This window comes from Pseudochaenichthys georgianus, chromosome 4 (assembly GCF_902827115.2).
Source record: "Pseudochaenichthys georgianus chromosome 4, fPseGeo1.2, whole genome shotgun sequence".
NCBI classification, from domain to species: domain Eukaryota; kingdom Metazoa; phylum Chordata; class Actinopteri; order Perciformes; family Channichthyidae; genus Pseudochaenichthys; species Pseudochaenichthys georgianus.
In genome coordinates this window covers 35,474,645-35,495,305 of record NC_047506.1, presented here as the reverse complement: position 1 = coordinate 35,495,305, position 20,661 = coordinate 35,474,645, and the positions used below count along the sequence as shown (strand labels likewise).

At 40.8% G+C, this 20,661-nt stretch overlaps 1 protein-coding gene across 1 annotated transcript; it reads left to right on the top strand.

Annotated features, from left to right (window-relative positions):
* The first annotated feature begins 657 nt into the window (after positions 1 to 657).
* On the top strand, positions 658 to 20,320 carry kdm4aa (lysine (K)-specific demethylase 4A, genome duplicate a). The gene is given in 23 exon segments (XM_034080824.2): positions 658 to 817; positions 958 to 1,057; positions 1,059 to 1,073; positions 1,166 to 1,291; positions 1,293 to 1,317; positions 1,320 to 1,359; positions 1,780 to 1,829; positions 2,096 to 2,199; positions 2,364 to 2,501; positions 6,245 to 6,477; positions 6,950 to 7,113; positions 7,328 to 7,719; positions 9,031 to 9,130; positions 9,260 to 9,444; positions 9,714 to 9,918; positions 11,097 to 11,173; positions 13,000 to 13,055; positions 13,360 to 13,468; positions 13,706 to 13,894; positions 14,515 to 14,685; positions 15,008 to 15,127; positions 16,937 to 17,029; positions 17,193 to 20,320. Coding segments are annotated over 23 exon segments (2,874 nt in total). The 5' UTR covers positions 658 to 776; the 3' UTR covers positions 17,334 to 20,320.
* The last annotated feature ends 341 nt before the right edge of the window (positions 20,321 to 20,661 follow it).

Sequence of the window (20,661 nt, the reverse complement as noted above, 5' to 3'; positions counted from 1 at the left end):
CGTGTTTATGAAGCTAATTCTGGTTACAAATAATCTTTATCAGGATTTAATGTTTACATGAGCATAGGGATATCTTGGTGATGTATATTCCCCTTATACATGATGCACAAGAAGTAACCTGATTACTGTGTTCTGTGTGTGCAAGGCCCTGCAATGTTTACAAAACAAACTGCAGGTGAGATTGTCAGGACATTTTGAACACTACCTCTCTTAACATTTCTGCTAGTTGATCGCCAACAATACAATAATAAGTAATCGTCAGCAACCTCTTTGGATCCTCAGCAGCTGTCTGCTCAGAGAGCATCATCAAGTCTCTCTCTGAACCACACACAGGCACAGACACTACGTACTGAGCTATTCCTCAAAGCAACTGCGTAGGATAGGGTAGCAGTGGATTAAGAATTGAGTCTCTTTCATTACTTAAAAAGTAAACTCAGTTTCTTCATCGCTTCATTTGTGTTGCGCTTCACTTGGCTGCATCTGCTCAGAAACAAAGCTGAGAAGTAATGATGCAAACTTGGTCTATATTGTATATATTCCACAGCACTAATTTCCATCAGCACATTGACGATCCTAACTCTGCTGCTCTGAGTACACTTATCTGTTTATCATTCCATTTACCTTGTTTTATCTTGCAGGTAATTCCACCTAAAGGGCTGGAAACCTCGAAAAACATATGATGACATCGATGACCTGGTGATACCTGCTCCCATTCAGCAGGTCGTGACGGGCCAGTCCGGACTGTTCACCTACAGTACAACATCCAGAAGAAGCCAATGACCGTCCATGAGTTCCGCAAGACATCCAACATGGACAAGTCAGTTCACGTAGTAATAATAAAACACAGTCGATCGAGTGATTGTTGTTACCACAATAACTAATAATAATACTATAAATGTTGAATACCTGGCATAGTATGGTATTTAGAAAAGCAACCAAGCGCTCCTCTCATTGCAGGTTCTGCAATCCCCGATATGTGGATGTTGATGAGCTGGAGAGGAAGTTTTGGAAGAACCTGACCTTCAACCCCCCCCTTTACGGTGCCGATGTCAGCGGATACACTGTACGATCCAGTGAGTGGTAATAGTTGATGATGCCATTTCATTTTGACAGTATCAGTGTCACTGTCGTTACGATTAACGGCCTCTTAATCTGTCCTTTCCAGGATGTGACTGAGTGGAACATCGGCCGCCTCAACACCATTCTGGACACGGTAGAGAACGAGAGTGGGGTCAAGATCAAAGGAGTGAACACACCGTACCTCTATTTTGGGATGTGGAAGAGTGCCTTCGGCGTGGCACACGGAGGACATGGATCTGTAAGCATCAACTACCTGCACTTTGGAGAGCCGAAGTCCTGGTACCGTCACGGACACACCCTTAATGCTGCGCACACAACGTCCCTCTGCTCTCTTCTCACTGCGCACATGTATTTGTGTAGTGTCTTTCATAAACAGTTGCATTACAAAGGTGCTACACAAACCTTTGGTGATTACAATCCCAAAGTTAAAGGATATCTTTTTTAAGCTTTTAAGCATCTTAAAATCTGTTCTAAAGTTGAAAGGCATCAATGAAGTGACATTAAGACATGGGAGTTCTCATTCTCATTACAGTAATTAAGCTTGCTACTAATAAAAGCATTTTAGCATTATATCTGATTGTAACTAAACTGTCTAAAGTACAGGCTAGATACTTTGCAAGGTTATTGGCATCCACATTCTGCTGTTAATATCAAAGTCATTGCCGCAGTAAATATACTTGTACTTGTGTTTCTTTGCAGGTATATTGTCCCACCAGAGCATGGGAAGAGACTGGAACGACTCGCCAAGGGTAAGTGTTGCATTCTCACATAAACCCATACATGGATTATAATGTGTGTAACCACACTCGGTATGTGTTATGTGCTGCAGTTTGTGGTGCAAATGGATCATTTACACTAGTTACTCACCCTTAGCCACTGTGTGCCACAAGCCACAGCGTGTCCTGCTGAGTTGTTTCAGTAAACCTCTATACCATGTGGAAAGTACCTTGTTTCACATACAATACTTCAAATAGAAGCAGAGAGGCTCGTCTTCACTGATGTCTTGTCTTTCCAGGTTTCTTTCCAGGGAATGCCCAGAGCTGTGAAGCCTTCCTGCGCCACAAGATGACATTAATTTCACCCTCAATCCTGAAAAAATATGGCATACCATTTGAGAAGGTGATCTTTTATTTACTTTGTGCTGTACATAATCCTTTACAACATACAGTATAACGGCAACATGTTTAACAAACATGCATTTAAAGTATGATGATAATGACATGCAAACATGATGTAAAATGGTATATCTGGTCTTGTAATTCTGTGTTATTTGTATTATTCAGGTGACTCAGGAGGCTGGGCAGTTCATTGTGACGTTCCCCTTTGGTTATCATGCTGGTTTCAACCATGGCTTCAACTGTGCTGAGTCGACCAACTTTGCCACCCAGCGATGGATCGATTACGGCAAACAGGCGACACTGGTAAGCAAAAAATAAATACAATGTAAACAGCAGTGAATCATAATCTATTACATAATCACAAAGGCTTCAGCTCCTGGGGTTGAGGTTCATTATGTCACGTTATGTTGTTGAAACATTTAGCTTGCAGGCAACCTGTAGTTTGTTTCTTTGGAAGCAGTTGGAGGATTGATTTGTTAATCACGTTGTCCTGAATAACAGTGTGCTCTTATTGTTTTAAATAAAGAAAAATGGTCTTTAGCAATAACATGCACTGTTGTGATACAGCATGGATTCACTCTGGTTTACTTATGTGGTTTATTGATTTATTAAGTGTTCATAGTGGATGTATATAATACACATATTACTATAAGTACTAATTATAAGCTTGCTATGACATTGAAACCTTAAAAAAAAAACGTTTTCATTGCACAAACAAAGTGAGTTCTGCAAATATAAAAAAATCAAAGTAAAGGGCCTAAGTAACCAATATTATTTGTTTAAAGTATTTCATTGTGTTATCTGATGGACTAACAGAAAATGAAATACATGTGCCAACGTTAGATCGACCAGACTTCTAGTTCCGGATTGATGTGACTGCACATAGTCCTTGATCAGAATGTCCTTAGCAAGCAGTCTGCTATTAGTCCGGAAACAAACCCCCAAACAAGGCTTTAGTTATCGAGATGCCCCTCGTTCGAAGCTTGAAAATAATCCAAGAAGCTTTCTTTCGACTCTTTTGGAAAGCAATGATGTCATGGACAGAACAACACGGACAGGAGTCCTTCATCTCCAGGTTGGAACAGCTGAAGGATGTACAACATTCATTCCATGCCAACAACAGGGCATCAGCACAACAAAGTGTCAAAGAAATAGAAGATCAACACATTGATGAAATAATGAATTCAGTTCACATTTGTTCAGCAGCAGGAAGGAAGCAGTCCCCCAACTTTGCTTTTTGGTTCACATTCATGCAAGGAGTTGACCTGATGTTGAGAATGCTGCGCGCAGAGAGAGATGCAGACTTTCAACTTCACTTGAACTGTATGGTGGACGTTTTAACGTGGTTTAGGGCTGCCGGAAGAAACAACTATTCCAAGTATGTACCTATTTATCTTGAGGAAATGAGAACACTTCAGCAACAGCAACCAGAGTCCTACAAGTTCCTGCTAGAAGGTGGATTTGTTGCACGGCGGTCTGACGAGCGGAGCTTCAACTGTCTTGCCACTGACCAGGCACTGGAGCAAACAATCCACCGTGAGGGCAAGAGTGAAGGTGGAGTTATTGCTCTCACATTAAAGAAAGGGGCTCTCACAAGATGGTTGATGACACGGCATGTGACAACAGAGTATGTGGATGAAATGAAAGATCTTTGTGGCAAAACTGACCAAGACCCACAAACCCACCAAGAGCATGGGTCTTCTAGAACTGATCGAGACGAGACAGACATAAGAGAAATCATGGAAATTGTCGAACAAAACCAAAAGCCCTTTGATCTTGATGGTGTTCCTGCAGAGCTTGTTAACATTGTCACTGGTCAAGTTGCCTCTGTGAAGGTGACACAAGGTTTGTCCTGTTTCCTTAGAGATGCTCAACAACAAAGTCAACTGTTCATAGAGCAGCGCCTTGCAAAGGACACAAGAACAAAGAGCTTCTGGGAACCAGAGAAAAGAAAATGCTCAGTCACTTTTGCAGATATGAAAGCACCACTATCCAGAAAGAAGTCTGGACAGAATCACATGGACTCGGAGGTCCTTTTCAGGAGACTTTTAGCCGTCTCAAGCCAAAGAGATGTGTCCATGGAAACGGTGTTGTCTCATGCCTTAGCTGCTGTACCACCTGCTTTGTTCTATGATGATGGCAGAATGAGAAAAACCTCGAAGGCTGACCTAGCCAAAACGTTAGAGTAAATTGTGCCAAGTGAATATCACTTACCTGATGTAAGAGGACCATCTGCATACATCATAGATGGTATGGCATTAATTCAGAGTCTGAATGAATCCAAAGATTCAACGACCTTGCGGAACGTGTTCTCAAAAGAATATTTTAATTTCTATCAGGAGAGGGGGAAAATCTGTTGTGTTGCCATGGTTTTTGACCGATATGACCACCCAAACTCCATTAAGCAACAAGAGAGACAAAGACGTGGAGCAGTTGGAGATGCAGGGACCAACATATGTGATCTCAGGGCACACTAAAGTGCCAAATTACAGGAGGTACTTGAGTCGCAGTGGAAACAAGGCTGGAGGTTTTGAAGATGCAGAAGAAACCAAAACCATCCTAAAGGACAGGGTGGAGAGCTTAGTGGATTTGATGAGCGACCAAGAAGAGGCAGACACCAGAATAGTGCTACATGCCATCCACCTTGCAAAGACATACAAAAGAGTTCTCATCAAATGCGATGATACCGATGTCCTTGTGTTACTGTTGTATTATGCAAGGTGCAGCATGTTTGGCTCAGCTTTAGTCCTGATGCACAAAGAGAGGTTTGTGCCCATCAAAATGATCTGTGGAAAGCTAGGGAAAGCCTTATGCCAGTGCCTCCCAGCTGGCCATGCACTGACCGGGTGATACAACGAGCAGCTTTTTCAAAATTCTATGATATCTCTCCTTTTCTGTAGGATTTATGTTTATGTATATATTTAACATTGATGTATGTTAATGTTAAGGCACATTTTAGGAATGATAAAAAGTAGTCTAACTCCTATAGGCTAAATGTCTTTCCCTGATATACCTGGTTTAAATGTAAGAACAATAATAGACTTTATAAAGCAAATTTGACTAAATGCTGTGTATGTATTTTGAATTTATGGTTTAATTTTAACTAATGTTTGATTTGTTCAGTCAAAAATGTTCATTTATGTCATATGAAAATGCTGTCATGCAAGCCTGTTGGCTCACAGTAGGCCTATCGCCATGTTAATTCAAAGATTAACTAAATATAAAGATAAATGCATTAAGAAGGATAAAGATGGGTTTATTATTATATATATTATATAAAAATAATTATATTAAATCTTGTTTTTTGCCTTAATCTATGGTCTGTGTCCTTTCGTTCATCCATTTACACCTATAGGGCCCATTCTATTTGTCAGTTTGAAGACCTTGCTGTAGCAACCTGTTAGGGGCTGGTGACAGAAGAGGTTACCAGCCCCTAATAGTCAAATAACCAACTTTTATCATAAGATAACACGCTTTGGTACATGATATAAATAAGGTTTTTTGGGGATTGGTCTCCTAACTTTAATAATGACAGAAAAGTATAAACATACCTTTTGGATTTTTCCTTTCAAATTGCATTTCCGCCTAAACTGTATCAGTGTTTGATTGTATATTTTACAAAGATGGACAAAGGTATTGGTACAAAATGTGCTTTAGTGTATGCTTTGCCTTCCAGGTTCCATACATCAACCATATTTTTTTATTTTGCAGTAAAATATTTGAATACAACAATCCGTTTCATATATTACAGATATTAAAGTAATGAAAAACATGGTTGTGCTTTGTTCTACCTCGGGTAGGGGTATCTCGATAACTAAAGCTTTTTTGGGGGTTTGTTCCTCTACTATATCCCTAGAGATGGTCTGCTATCAAGAAATAGCAGACCATTGAATGTCCAATTTGGGCAATCAAAATGTAGTATTCATCTAAGCAGGGTTTTAAGAGAACACTTTCAACCCCAATAGTGAGTTCAACTGTTTTCAAAGCATTGTTTTGTAACATGTTTTGAACCTTGACTCAAATGTAGATATGTGTGTTCCTCGCAGTGTTCGTGCCGACAGGACATGGTGAAGATCTCCATGGACGTATTCGTACGCAAATTTCAGCCCGACCGCTACAAGCTGTGGAAGGCAGGGAAAGACACCGCTCCCATCGACCACTCCAAAGTCACCCCTGAGGCCACTGAGCTTCTGGAACAAGACAACAGCCAACCTTCAAAAGAGACTCCCACTGAAGCTGTGTCTGAGGAGCCCACACGTCTCATCCTGGAGGACAAAAGGTCTGCATTTAATCCACCAATTCTACTATGGATGTGAATTACTTATGAAATACCAGATTCCTTTCTCAATGGTTCTTTATTTAAAGTATTCTTGGGCATATTTATACAGCAAATCCCATGTTAAGATTTTTGAAATACTTTTTCTGTGTTGTTCCAAAAATCTTGGTCCTTAACTGTGTAGTTGTTTAACTTTTCTCTAAGCTTAGTTATCATATCTCTGTTAAAATGCACTTCAGCATTATATCAATAAGTACATTGTTTCTGTCTTCAGATAATTTACTTAGGTAAATCTAGTAATACTGTAGTGGCGTAGAAAGTACAACGTTTTGCCTCCAAAATGTTGTGGAATAGAAGGATAATGTTGCATAATGAAGATTGTGTGTGAAAGATGTGTTCTTCACATGCTGTATTGGAAGCAGTGCTTCCCCTTGAGTCATAGTGCATGTCTTAACAGTTTTCTTCCATGCATCAGTCCAAAGCCTCAGACTGGGACAAAGCGTCAGCTAGAAGCTAATAAAGCATCTGCAGGTATCAAACCTGAGATGACGATGGAGGAGACTGAGGATGTGGAGCCAAAGAAGGCCAAGCTGTCACGCAAGGAGACTCCCACTAAAGTCTCTGTGAAGCCCAATAAAGGTACAGTACAGTACAGTTCACTCAGGACAAAGGGCTTTAAGGTCAAACTGCATCTTTACCGACAGCTCATTCTCCTAGCTTCATTTCATTTGTTGTTGTAAAGGATGTAATGACCTGGAAGATACTGAGCCAACGACCTGTGACAGTTTTTTAGGAGGATCTTGGTGTACCAGTAGATGCAATAATGTTGGTCATGTCTATGTTATTCTTACAGACACAGTAAAAGTCAAGACAGAGCCTAAGAAGGAGAAAGAAGCCAAGCCTCAGATTAAATCTCAATCCAGACCCAGGGCTAAGAAAACTCCCAAAAGACAAAGCATTATGAAAAAAGAGAAGAACGGTGTGCCAGCTGCAAACAGCTGTCCATCAGAGCACATTGAGAGCCAGGGGGCGGGTCTCTGCTCTGAGGAGGAGAGTCAGTGGGGGGGCAGCTGCAGCCCGCCACACAAAGCGTTCCAGAGGACGCTGAGCCCCGCAGACGTCCTGCACGTACACAGCTACGCCAAGGGAGACTACGCAGAGGGAGAGCCCCCCCCGAAGGAGGAGAGGACGAGTGAGGACAGTGACAATGAGATTGAGAATGACTACAGAAATGTTTGCAAAGCAGTAAGTTGACAAACTGAACACATGTATTAGCCAAGTATTGTTCACTTTATTGTTAACATTATTTCAAACAATTGGTTTCAAGAGGCGCTTTCACACCATGTACTTTTCCCAGGAACTCTTATTTCCTGGAACTATCTAGTAAATCGCGTGCACACCAGAATAAGTCCCAGAGGGAGCCGCTGACGTCACTTCTTCTTCTTCTGCTTTGGGTTTACTGGCAGGCCGCAAACAACTTCACGGCGTATACTGCCGCCCGAAGTCCCCGGAGTTAGGGACTGGCCTCAGTAGAAGCTGCTGGGACTCCCAGCAGCTTCTACTGAAGCTTTCCGAGTAAATCACCAGAACGCCGACACCTCCTCATCTCCACCGCTCCCATGTTTTCTTTTGTGTTGCCATAAGTTATTCTCTCTCCGTTGGTGCGCTGGGCTAATGCTAATGCTAATAATGCTAATGCCAGCAAATAAAATGGCGGCTTCCCAAAAACTTTTCAGAGTTTTACGGGGCGCGGTTTGCAATTCGCCCGGCCAATCAGAAATTGGAAACTTTTTCTCCCCAGGAAAGTACCACCTCTCTAGCAGGGACTGAAAAAGGGGGGAAAGGTTCGCAAAAAAAAGTTCTAGATCTTTTTGGTGTGAACGCAAAATCCCAGGAACTATCGGAACTATTCCTGGGAAAAGTACTCCGGTGTGAAAGCGCCTAAGGATGCTCAGATGAGTTAGATGCCAGTTAAAACAAAGAAGGAGACGATTAATCTCATGTCAAATCAGAACACAGTCCTTGTTGCATTAAGACAGAATCACAGAAGTGCAGAAACAAGACATTGAATATTAACTGTGTGGTAGGTTCTAATGCATTGCCTGTTCGTAACAGTCCAATTGCTTGAAGTGCTGCCTGCAATCAGGGGCGCCGTAAGGGGGTGAAAAGTTAGGCCGATTCTAAGGGCCTGTGACTGACAGGGGCCCAAACTATTTTAGAATATTAAAAAAAACTATTTAAGTAACTAATGGGATATCTTTTCATGGGGCCCAAAATCCCTGTCGGCGCCCCTGCCTGCAATTGATTGAATCATTGATTCCAGGGAAGTAAAAGATACTTTAGTTGTTACTACGTGGTTATGTCCCGCATTGAGCAGCAAAAGTCCAGCCAATAAGCATCAGCGGTTAAAGGCTTGTTGTGTAAAACATGCTCTACTCAGTCCAGAGCCCTGAAGGTCCACCCCACTGCTGCACAGGGCAAAAGATAAAAACATACCAGGGTGGTCTTGTGTAAAGCCGGCCTGGATGCTGATGCTAACAGTGGTGTGTCCCTCAGCGGGGGGCCGGAGAGGCAACTGGAGATGAAGAGGAAGAGAATGACCTGGGACAGCTTCCAGGCCACCATCCACTCATAAAGGACGGCATGAGTGATGAAGGTTAGTGGCAAGGCCTCATCTTCATATTGTCTGAGCATTTTATTTGTAGAAATGGGTTAAGCGAATATCCTCAAAGTACTTTTAAATCTGTGTAGTCAAACATTGCTATTGGGCTTGTTTGTCCCTCAGAGGTTCCAGAGGAGGCCCCCCGGGTAGAGGAGGGTGGTCTGGAGGGGGAGAGCTGGGCTAAACCTCTGGCTCACCTGTGGCAGAACAGACCCCCCAACTTGAAGAAAGAGAAGGAGTACAACCAGCGCATGGAATCCAAACCTCCATACTGCTCCATTTGCATGCTGTTCTACACATACCAGCAGGTAACATTTAGAGCACATCCTATGGAGACAAAAAGTCATTCAATTCAATATTTATTAGTGCATCACTATTTTTTTACATAACTTTGAAGACATCATTCAGCCCTGCACTTTCATACAACATTACATTACGTGTTATTTAGCTGACGTAGCTATTTTTACATAATTGTTAGCACCAACCCAACTTTCATGCAGACCAGTAGGTGTTTCTTTTGTCCATATTCATATTATCTACTGTGTTGTAAGCTCTATGTTTCTGTGCTTGCTGGCAGACGGAATGTGCCAGCATTGTGGACAGTCCCGTCATGGTTCCTGGGGGGGGCATGCGGACCAAACCACTGATCCCAGAGATGTGTTTCACCACCACCACAGAGGAGGACTCTGAGTGTGAGGAGCCGCCCGTAACGCCTCATCTAGAGGAAGACGGAACCAGCCTCCTCATCAGCTGCTCTCAGTGCAGCATCCGGGTTCACACCAGTGAGTACTGCATCTCCACAGTTCTATCATATAACATCAGTGTTGGGCAAGTTACTTTGAAAAAGTAACTAGTTATTGTTCTCAAAAAAGTAACTAGTTACTTTATTAGTTACTAAATTATAAAAGTAACTAGTAACAAGTTACTTTACTTTAAAAATAATAACAATACAAATACAAGTTTGTGTGTTGTTCTGTGGCACAGTAAGAGAAAAGACAACTACCCAGCATTGTAGCAATTATCATTATGAAATGTAGTGGAACAATAAAACACATGTTTAGACATTTTGACAGGGATCTTTATAGCCTCAACAATCAAGTTCTAAGTAGTGCAGTTGTAGTGCAATATGAAATAAAAACAACTACACTCTTTTGGCAGTGTACACATTAAACAAGAACTACACTCTTTTGGCAGTAACAATTAAATAATAAACTGTCAGACTGACACTGAAGACAAACAAACTATTTTCAGCCTCACAAAAACAAACTAACAGTGAAATAATTGACCTCACATCTGGCCATTTAGCATAAACAAAACCAATAATGGTGGATAAACTTAAGAAGAGGTGCTTTCAGCCTTATAAGTAATACCTTGAGATGCTTTTCAGTACGGCTGGTGGTGAGCGTTGCCGTGTATGTATGTGTGTGTGTTAGCAAGTGTTTGTGTGTCTGTGTATTTTCCCCATAAGGCAAGACCCACCCAACTCTGTCTCTGATTGGCTTACCCTGAAATATTACCCCGCGTTAACCAATCATCACTCCTCTCTGGTAACTTTCTCTTTTCCATGGTGCTGTGAGAGGACATCGCTGTATTCGCCTAAAGCTCCATCCGCAGGGAGATTCGGTTCAGTTCCATAACATAATGTAACGCACCCATTTAAATCACAGTAACTATAACGGCGTTACTGAATGGGAATAGGTAACTAGTAACGTTATTAGTTACCGTAAAAGGTAGTTGCGTTACAGTAACGCGTTAGTTTGTAACACGTTAGTCCCAACACTGTATAACATAGCCTGTGCACACGTGACCCAACCCTGCCCACCTTATTATTATTATTCAAATGTTCTCCGTTTTGGTGCATGACCAAATGCTGCCTGTGGGTGGCAGCACTAACACGACGTCATAATGTCTCAGCTATTACACTAGTGTGTCTGACTGAGTCTGTGTTTATATGTTTTAGGCTGTTACGGTGTGGATCCAGCCAGTGTGAGCAAGGAGTGGAAATGTGCACGCTGCAAGGCCAACGCCATGAATGAGGTCAGTGAACCAAAACATGTTGTTCTGTTGTTTCCATGGAGCCCTCTTGCTCGTTGCCTAAGTGGCTCTTCACAAAGCAAGCATCCCAAATGATGATACACATGTATGAATCAAATCTGCCCTTTTATCAACAAGGCTTACATTGTTTACACTTGAGCCTACTTTTTCTCAGTCTCCTAATCTAGTGCTGCCAATATGTTTAACCCTAACCCCTTACACCCCTTGAGATGCTAATGACATCAAACACGTTGAAGTTTGTGTAAGAGTCCAGTAGTTAGTGTAGAGTGAGGCTGCACTGAGCACATGGGTACATTTTGGAACTGAGGTGTTTGTGCTTTAAATGGAGAGGCTCACTTGTACACGATCACACGTGTCACATGATGAAACAGTAAGTTGAGCAGGAAATGGAGGATCCCTGTGCTCATCTTCAATGGATTGGAAGTACGCTTAAGAGACGTTTTTTTCGTCTTCGATTAAATTGAATTGGAATATGTTAGATATACTATTTTGATCCCAAATTAGGATTGTTTTGTTATAGCAGCACGTTCAGAGGCATTACACATGAGTACAAATAGAATCAAATACAAATGTAAACATATACATAGAAACAGTAGAAAAATGTATATCTTTAGAGTATCCAATACACAATATGAAAATATACTCTATAATGGACTGAATCTTCTACAAATAGAAACAAAACATAAATATAGGATACTATATAGATTATTAAAGTTGAGATGTTTTTTTATTTGATTTAAATGTCAATCCCTCAGGTTCAGTTTAGGGACAGAGGCTTCCATGGTTACGGGATTCTTTGATGTACAACCTCCTCAACAATGTCTAAATAAGCTGCGGCTCATGTTGCTGCTGGCAACAGAAACCCCGCGTTAAACACAACATTTAGGAGTCTGACTAGGGGTGGGCGATATGACGATATATATCGTCGTGACGATATTAGGTCTCCACGATATGCTTTTTCAGAGATATCGTCCTATCGTGATAAAAAAAAAAAAAATAGCGGGAGGGGAAGAGGCTCTCCGTGCGCGGCGCAGGGGGCTATGACAGCGGACGGAGAGCCTCTTCCCCTCCCGCTCCCCCAGCCTCACCTACTGATTTTAATTTCACCATATATCAAGCCCGATCGATTTCACAATGTCAGCGCACCTCTGCTTGCGTTCAGTCCGAGTTGTTTGACACGCTCCCAAAGTCCCCGCCCCCTTTCTTTGCAGCGAGCAACCATAGGGCAGGCATTTCATAAAGGGGCTCCTTATGAAAAGACTAGCAAACGGTGGAAAGACATAACTGACGCTGTGGCGTTTTATGTTTTTCCCTTCAGTTATGCTAAAGTCTTTTATTACACTTCAAGTCTACTCTAAAGTTTACATTTTAATTGTTTGGCACTGACTTTTCCTCATTGATGTTTTATGTTTTACTTAGTTATGTTTACCCTCCTTTTCATGTTTATTGATGTTCACTGCTCACTTGTTCATTCAGGGTTTCATTTCTGAAATAACACCAGCTTGAAATGCTATTTTGGTCTGTTACTCCTTTTTGTTTTAGTTTCTGTTACCTTGTAGGTGCTTGTACTGTTAAGTAACTTGAAAAATAACCATAATAACCGACATGAAAAAATATCGTGATATATATCGTCTATCGTGATACTGCCTGAAAATATCGTGATAACATATTTTTCAATATCGCCCACCCCTAAGTCTGACAACAATAATTGTTTACTAGTCTCTTGAGTTTTGGATTGAAGCTACAACGCTGAAAAGATCAGGACTCCTATGGTTAGCAATCGATTGATGACATGGTCTTTTTTGCAGAATTGCTGTTTGTGTTCGCTGAGAGGCGGAGCCTTGCAGAAAGCCAACAACAACAAGTAAGTTGTCAGGATGGGTGAAGTACAGCCAGTTTTAAACATCTGCACTTTGATAATGTTTTTTCTCAAGCAGGTCTAAGATATTTAAACCACTTAACGGCCAACAATATTCAAAAATATGAATCGTGTAGGGACGCACGTTGATCGCTTACCAACGTTGCAGGATTTAACACGGTAGCACATTGACCGCTTCAAGAAACGCCAACAATGATCAAAAATGTTGTAAGATGAAAAAGGTTTTCTTACAATGCCACATGACTAAAGAACCATAAACAATATGTGCGCATGTTTCGTCGTGTTGCAGGTGGGTACATGTGCTGTGTACAGTTGCTGTGCTGGAGGCACGCTTTGTCAACATCACTGAAAGAAGTCCTGTGGATTTAAGTGGAATCCCTTTGCAGAGGTTTAAACTGGTGAGTTAAAAGAACGTCAGCGTTGTAATGCAAAAGCTACCGTTACATTCTCAATTGAAAGCTGGTATTCAAATAATAAGCATCTTAGATCATTGAAGGCTGAAAACAAGGCGTGGAGCAGTAATGACCTGTTCTCGAGTAGTTCACACAGTAGATCAAAGATATGTACATTTCGCCTTAATTGAATCCTTTCGAATCCATTGCAGTTCCTCAGCCCTGTGTTTTAATCTCTGACAGAAGTGCTACTACTGTAAGAAGCGGATGAAGAAGGCATCTGGCTGCTGTGTGCAGTGCTCTCATGGCCGCTGCCCCACTGCCTACCACCCCACCTGTGCCCAGGCTGCAGGAGTGCTCATGCAGCCCGATGAATGGCCCTTTGTAGTCCACGTTACCTGCTGTCGACACAAAGGGCCCACTCAGATTGAGGTAAGGAGCTTCTGATGTCTCTTTTTCTTTAAAGGTAGAATAGATTCAAATGTTCTCATCAAAAGTCCTTAAAAGGACTTGACCGATGTTGTATATTTAGTTGAGTTGTGTACATTATCCCAAATGTATCAGAGGAATCTGTTATTCAGTACAGTGAGTTTCATGTGGTCTCCTGGAATTGTGTCGTATCCCCTTTAAGCATCAACGTTTAAGAAGGTCATGATTTAAAGAAGGACTAATCAAGTGTCAAACAGGGATGTTGATTTAGCTACAAGAATAAATAAGTGCTGATATACAAATATGTCTTTTCCAATGTAAAGTCAGTCGATGCGGGACAAGTATTTTCAGGGCCAATGCCGCCACAGACTGACATGGCAGTACCACCGTTTGGCTTCAATGCCCCGCCCACTTCCTGGGGCTTTGGGGCTTTGCGCTGACCAACAGGATGCATTCCCAATGCCACCACATAACATCTGTGTTACTGCTTTGATGGAGATAACCCATTTGACCCTTTGTTCCCCTTGTTGTACAGTGCAGTGCAACCAAGTGTCAGGTACTACAAAAGTAGCATCAACATAAGCCGTTCATAAAGATGTGTTTTCTTAAATCTTCGCTTGCAGCGCAATAAAGCAGCCATGCACGAGCTGACGGTGGGACAGAAGGTGATCTGCAAGCACAAGAACGGCCGCTACTACCAGTGTGACGTGGTGCAGCTGACTAAAGAGACCTTCTACGAAGTCAACTTTGACGATGGTTCCTTCAGTGACAATCTCTTCCCCCAAGACATCGTGGTAAGTCTCACTAACTCGTCTTTATCTTGTCAACGTTTCAACTCTAAAAAGACTTGCAGGGAGTAGACATCTGGATATTCTTTTTTAAAGAACATCCAATCTGTTATTATGAACGTGGGTATGTTTTACCTATAGCGCAGATTGTTGCCCTTTTTAGATATGCATGTTGAACTTTGAGTTTTTCTTCTGGACATTATTTGTTGTACTGCACTGACGTTAATGTGTAGCATTGTGTTGATATCATAAAGAGCTGTGCTTCCAATGTAAGACATGAGATGATGTGTGATTGCAAATGCTCAGAACTCTGTGTTTGGTTTTTCAGAACCGAGACTGTGCTCAGCTTGGGCCCCCCCCTCAGGGCGAAGAGGTTAAGGTGCGATGGACAGACGGCCTGGTGTATGGGGCCAAATTTGTGGCGTCGCGTGCCATCTACATGTACCTGGTGAGATGCTGTTATCGTGTTCTGTTGGTTCTTTGTCACATCACAAAGCTTGAACAGCTGTTATTAAGTCAAACTTAACTACAGACTCAATTGTAACATGTAGAATACAGTTGCCAGCACAAAACAGTCTTCATCTTACAAATGATTCTACCATAGAGGTGCATATGTTTGTTTTATTTAAGGGCTGCTGTCCATTTGAACGTGGCCTTAAAGCTATGTTCTATAACAATGAATAAAAGATCTGGATCCAACAGAGGACAACGACTAAGCATGTAGTGTTTGTGAATACAAACGGAAAACAGAGACTGAGAGACAGAGGATGGATGACATCATGTGTCATAAAGGAACTTCCTGTTTCTCACAGTGGTTCGGTTGATCGGTGAGCGGTTCATGTCCTTCAATGTGAATTCAAATATTCATCAACCAGAGGACTCGAGGAACACAGGCAGTTAGATTTGACATAAAACACAAATATATGCCGATAAATCATCTTTATTAATGTATTACTGCAGTTAGTGATCATTTACTATAGAAAAGTCTAACGAATCAGGGGTAGAAGAGATGATCGGTGTGATGGGTCTATCTGCATCTTGTCCTACCTGTCATGTAATCTGGTTGTTTCCATCGGATTGAACTTGTTTCTTTCTAAGATGTTGACATGACCAGGTGCATCAGCTGCAGCATTGGACTGTGAGCAGTGTGTGTGACACACTTTGGAGCTGCTTTCAGTGCTGAATGACTCAAGTGAAGCCTGGCCTGCCTCTTACTTTATGGAGTGCTCCCAACCCAGGCAAGATGTATTTCAGCCCCTGAATGTCTCCTGAAACGGCCCCTGTCCCTCCTGTCTTTGGAATGCCCTGTGCAAGAAGAATCACTGCAGTCTTTAAAGGGACCGGAGGCTGCTCTCACTTCACACCTAATATGTGACTTTCCACAAAAGAGAGGACGAGTGTTTTCTGAAGGCCAACCTGGAAGTTAACATCGTATGTGGTATTTCAGAATATTGCAGAAAATAAGAGCTGTGCCAAACACACATTTATGAGACTTACATGTTTTGTTCAGCAGGAATAATCTCCAAATATTAACACCACTTTGTTAAGCGTGATGCAATCACCAGAAGAAGCTAACTTTAGGCTATAAACACATGACATCACAGTCGCTAAGCTAAAGGTGGTCATGCTCTGTCAGAAGCTGCTTGTATGGTACGTAGAAGCTTTGAACATCGGAGTCGGAAGTAGTAAACTGAGACATGTCTCCATGCTCTAATGTTCATAAAGCTCTTTCTCACACTGCCTGTGCTGCAGCACCTCTTTTCACCCTCTGTCTGAAACCAGAGCCCAGTCTGCTCTGATTGGTTAGCTGGCCGGCTCTGTTGTGATTGGTCAACCACTTTGATATGTGTCGGAAACGTCCCGCCCCTTAGCCAATCACGTACAATGTGTTGGAGCGCCAGCCAATAGAAGCGCAAGTACATAGTGATGTCAATATGTTAGGGAAGTAAACAAAAGATTCAAATGGAGTAGGGGGGAGTGTGTGGGAGAGAAAGTCGCTCTAGAGAGAACTTTGGGATGTCAGCCTTTGCAGACCATTTACATGCACACAAACCTATAGAACACTACAGGAGAGCATAATAGGGCCTTTTCATTGTATTGCTTTTCTAGCAGTTACACTCATCATTATTTATACAAATAGGTATTTAGTGTTCTCTCCTTATCTTTACTTATTATGGTTGGAAGGAGATATTTTCCATAAATGGGCATGAATATGACATTTCTCTGACTGCGTTGTGTGCTGCATTTTGGGCTGCAGGTGGAATTTGAGGATGGGTCTCAGCTAACGGCAAAGAGAGACGACGTCTATGCTCTGGATGAGGAACTCCCAAAGAGAGTCAAGTCAAGACTGGTGAGTGCGACCCAAAGAACACACACACACACACACACACACACACACACACACACACACACAGTCCTGAATCCAGCTAACATTTCTGTCTAATCTAGTGTATCCATTTAACAGAGAAAGAGTTAAGGAAAGAAAGTGTGTTAATGTGTGTTTGTCTTCGCAGTCTAAAGCGTCCGACATGAGATTCGATGGCATCTTCGAGGAGAAGGAGATCATCAAGAAGTCAAAGAGACAGAGAGTGATCAACTCGCGTTACAGAGGGGACTACATCGAGCCTGTGATCTACAGAACCATCATGGAGTAACGCTCACTTCCTGTCCGCTCTCACACACACCAGCAGCCTGACACTCTGAACTGTACCCAAACATTAGCTTAGCAGCTAGCCACTGACAGACCGTAGCTCCACATCTTTTCCTTCAGGGCTCGCTTTAGACTGTTCTCCTTTTTTACTTCCATCTTTGTTCCTTCAATCAAACTTATATTGGCTTTGTTTGACTACGATTAAAGAGACTGCAGCATTTATTTATTTCAGTTGTTCCTGTACCTGGCAGTACGTAGAAGAAGGAAGCATTACAAAAATGATGGTATTTGTTTAATAAACTAGCATTTTGACAGTAATGCAACTTGAAATGTATTATAATTAATTTCTCTCTACAAAATATTTCAATTGGAAAAGCCGTTAGTGGCTAATAAACTGAGCCTGACAATTATCCCAGTTAAAGCTTTTTTTAATTTAAATTTTAAAGTTATAAGGTAGGACTTAAATGTGCCCTTACATTTCTAAATGAATTATTTCAAATGAATACTTTTACTGACATTATTCATATAATTTAATCTAATTGTGTGTGCTAATTTTTTACAATTGTTTCTGTCTGCAACTAACAATTAGTTTTGTCTATAGTGTCAGAAATGAGTGAACAATGCTCATCACAATTGTCCTGAACTGAAATAAAATCTTCATTATTCAATTTAAAATAATATAAAACAGAACAGAACCAAGCTTCACATTTGCGAAACTTGAACAAGTACCAATTTGGCATTTTCAATTAAAATATGATAAATGAATTATGTTCATTCATAAGTCTGTTGACTTGTCATTTAGCTCTAAAGATCCTACCCCTGATACCTGCCATGCTCATTTCATTCAACACAACTTTTTAAGGACTATGCACCATGTTTACAAGAAAGCAGTTCAAAATAATTAAGTCCTTAAAACTACACCCACTCTTTTGGTCTGCTATGTGCAAGACATTTTTTAATAAATGGCATTGGACCAAACCAAACTAACACAAGCCCTACCTTTTAACAGAAGGAAAAAAGCCCTGACACAAAAGGTACTGCGTGTGTCAGGGAGCAGAGTTTACGTTATTAGCTCCATTTACTTGGCTCCACCTCTCCATCTGATAACGCACATCATTCAACATGAGTCCATACAGCCACTGGCCGTTTCTCAATATTGAGTATACCTGCTGCAGAGCCACTATTTCAAGTATACTACGTCGTCTAGTGGCGCCGAATCCTGGGCATTTAACATGCATTTAAACAGTCCTTCGGCGCCACTCGATGACGTAGCATACTTGAAATAGTGGCTCTGCAGCAGCTTTACTCGACATTGAGAAACGGCCAGAGTCTTTGGAATCCTTCACCATGGTCCAACTCTTTACAGGTGTAAATCTAATAAACTAAATTGCACTGATATTATCTTTTTAATTATGGGAATTACTCTCCTAAAGTTTTGTATCAGGTAGCTGATCAGCTGGAACGATGCCCGATGTTACATTTAGATCATTTCTATCCGCAAACAAAAAGTAATGAAACTACTAAACGTTTTTTTATATATATATATATATATATTAGTGCAGGTACAGTGCTTGAGTTTCTGGTCTAACAATTAAATAACCTTTTGGTTATCTTTAAAAAAAAAAAAAATTATGAGAATTCTTTACATTTTTAAGTTTCATGACTGGAAACCAAATACATTTTTAAATGTTCAAAAGATTTTTACCAAGATTAGCCATCTGACAAGATATGTTTACTGACAGCTTTTGGTACTTGAAATTGGATATCAGAAGATTTAAGTAGAAGTTTAAAAAAGAAAACTTCAAATAACGTTTGAAGAATAGATAGTAAGCGTGGTTCATTCATTCCTTTTCAGGCCTTTTAACTGCAGTTGAAGCTACAGTATACAAACATGTTAAATTGCCCTTGAGTTTAGATTATTCAAACTTTAGTTTTTTGGAAAAGTGTGACCACAATATGTATCGAGCCGACATTGTGATTTACTGTGACAACAAATTGAAATTCTAATATAACATTTCGGACATACTGACCACAGAATTGGAGTGCTTCAAACCTGGCTTGAGCAATTAAAAGCAAATATATATATTATTATATCAAAATAATCTCCCTACAACTTTAAGAAACTGCTCCCACATGCGAGTATACACTTTTTTCCCAGCATTTCAGATGAACAAATAGATTCCAAAAATAATAATATATGGATGAAGTATTTCTTTAAGTGGTAGCAATCCCATTGAATCCACTGGTTGCATTCTGCTGATTGAACTGCATTCCTTTATTAGAAGTGAATAAAGCTTGTTTTACCTGCCTATTTATTAAGGTGCTTTGAGAAAGTTTTGCATTACAGACAGGAGTAGCATTAATGCTGCCGAAGTTGAGTTTAATGATGTATTTTTTTCTACAGTATACAGATGAATTTATTCAGATTTATAACGTGCTTTGTCTATACATTTGTTTCCTCGCTCTTCTACTCAAAGTTGTGCATTGCACTTTTATTTAAGTTTTGTTTGCAAGGACATTTAAATAGGTGTGTGCTGCCAATGCGTACCTGTTATAGAATGTTAATTATACATTTATGAAAAGTCTTATGGATTGTTCGCCCCTCCCACTCGGCCAAGCTCGTGAGTCTTGTTCTTGTGGTTGTGAGGCTGCAGTACAGACAGAGGAATGCTATTTTTATAGTTAGCCGTTAGCCAATGCAAAGACCCCGCTTTCATCAGTCCAGTGAAGAATGGATTTTTGTATTCATGAAGTATCATCAGAGTTCAGAGGGGATTTTCTTAACTGTTTTATTGCATTGTTTTGTAAAACATGTTCTATGTGTGTTCTCACAGAATGCTGTGAAGTGTAAATGTCATGTAGTCTATTTTAAGATGTTACCCGTTGACGCAGGAGAGGAGCGTTCTGTTCTTGTTGCTGAACTCACAGATTATTATTCAAGCAATTTCTAAAACTCATCTGGTCGTTTAAGTAAAGAAATTTGCTTCAGCACTATTTGTCTTGTCCTTATTCTGCATTCACTCTGAGTATATCCGGTTAGATCAAAAAAGCCATATTAAAAAGGGGGCCTCTTGTGCTTTTGGGGGATTTCCCCTTAGTGTATTGTATAGGTTTTGTGCATCTAAATGGTCTGCAAAGGCTGAAGTCACAAAGTTCCCTCCAGAGTATGTCAAATTGACACACTTTTTGTACGTTGTTTTCTTTGCATATTTTCGATTATTTCAGTTATCAAGAACTGTTAAAAAATATATATTTTCAATAACACACTATACATTGTTGTTTTGGGGAAATGTTCGATATACTATGTTTTTCTTCCATATTTTCGATATTCT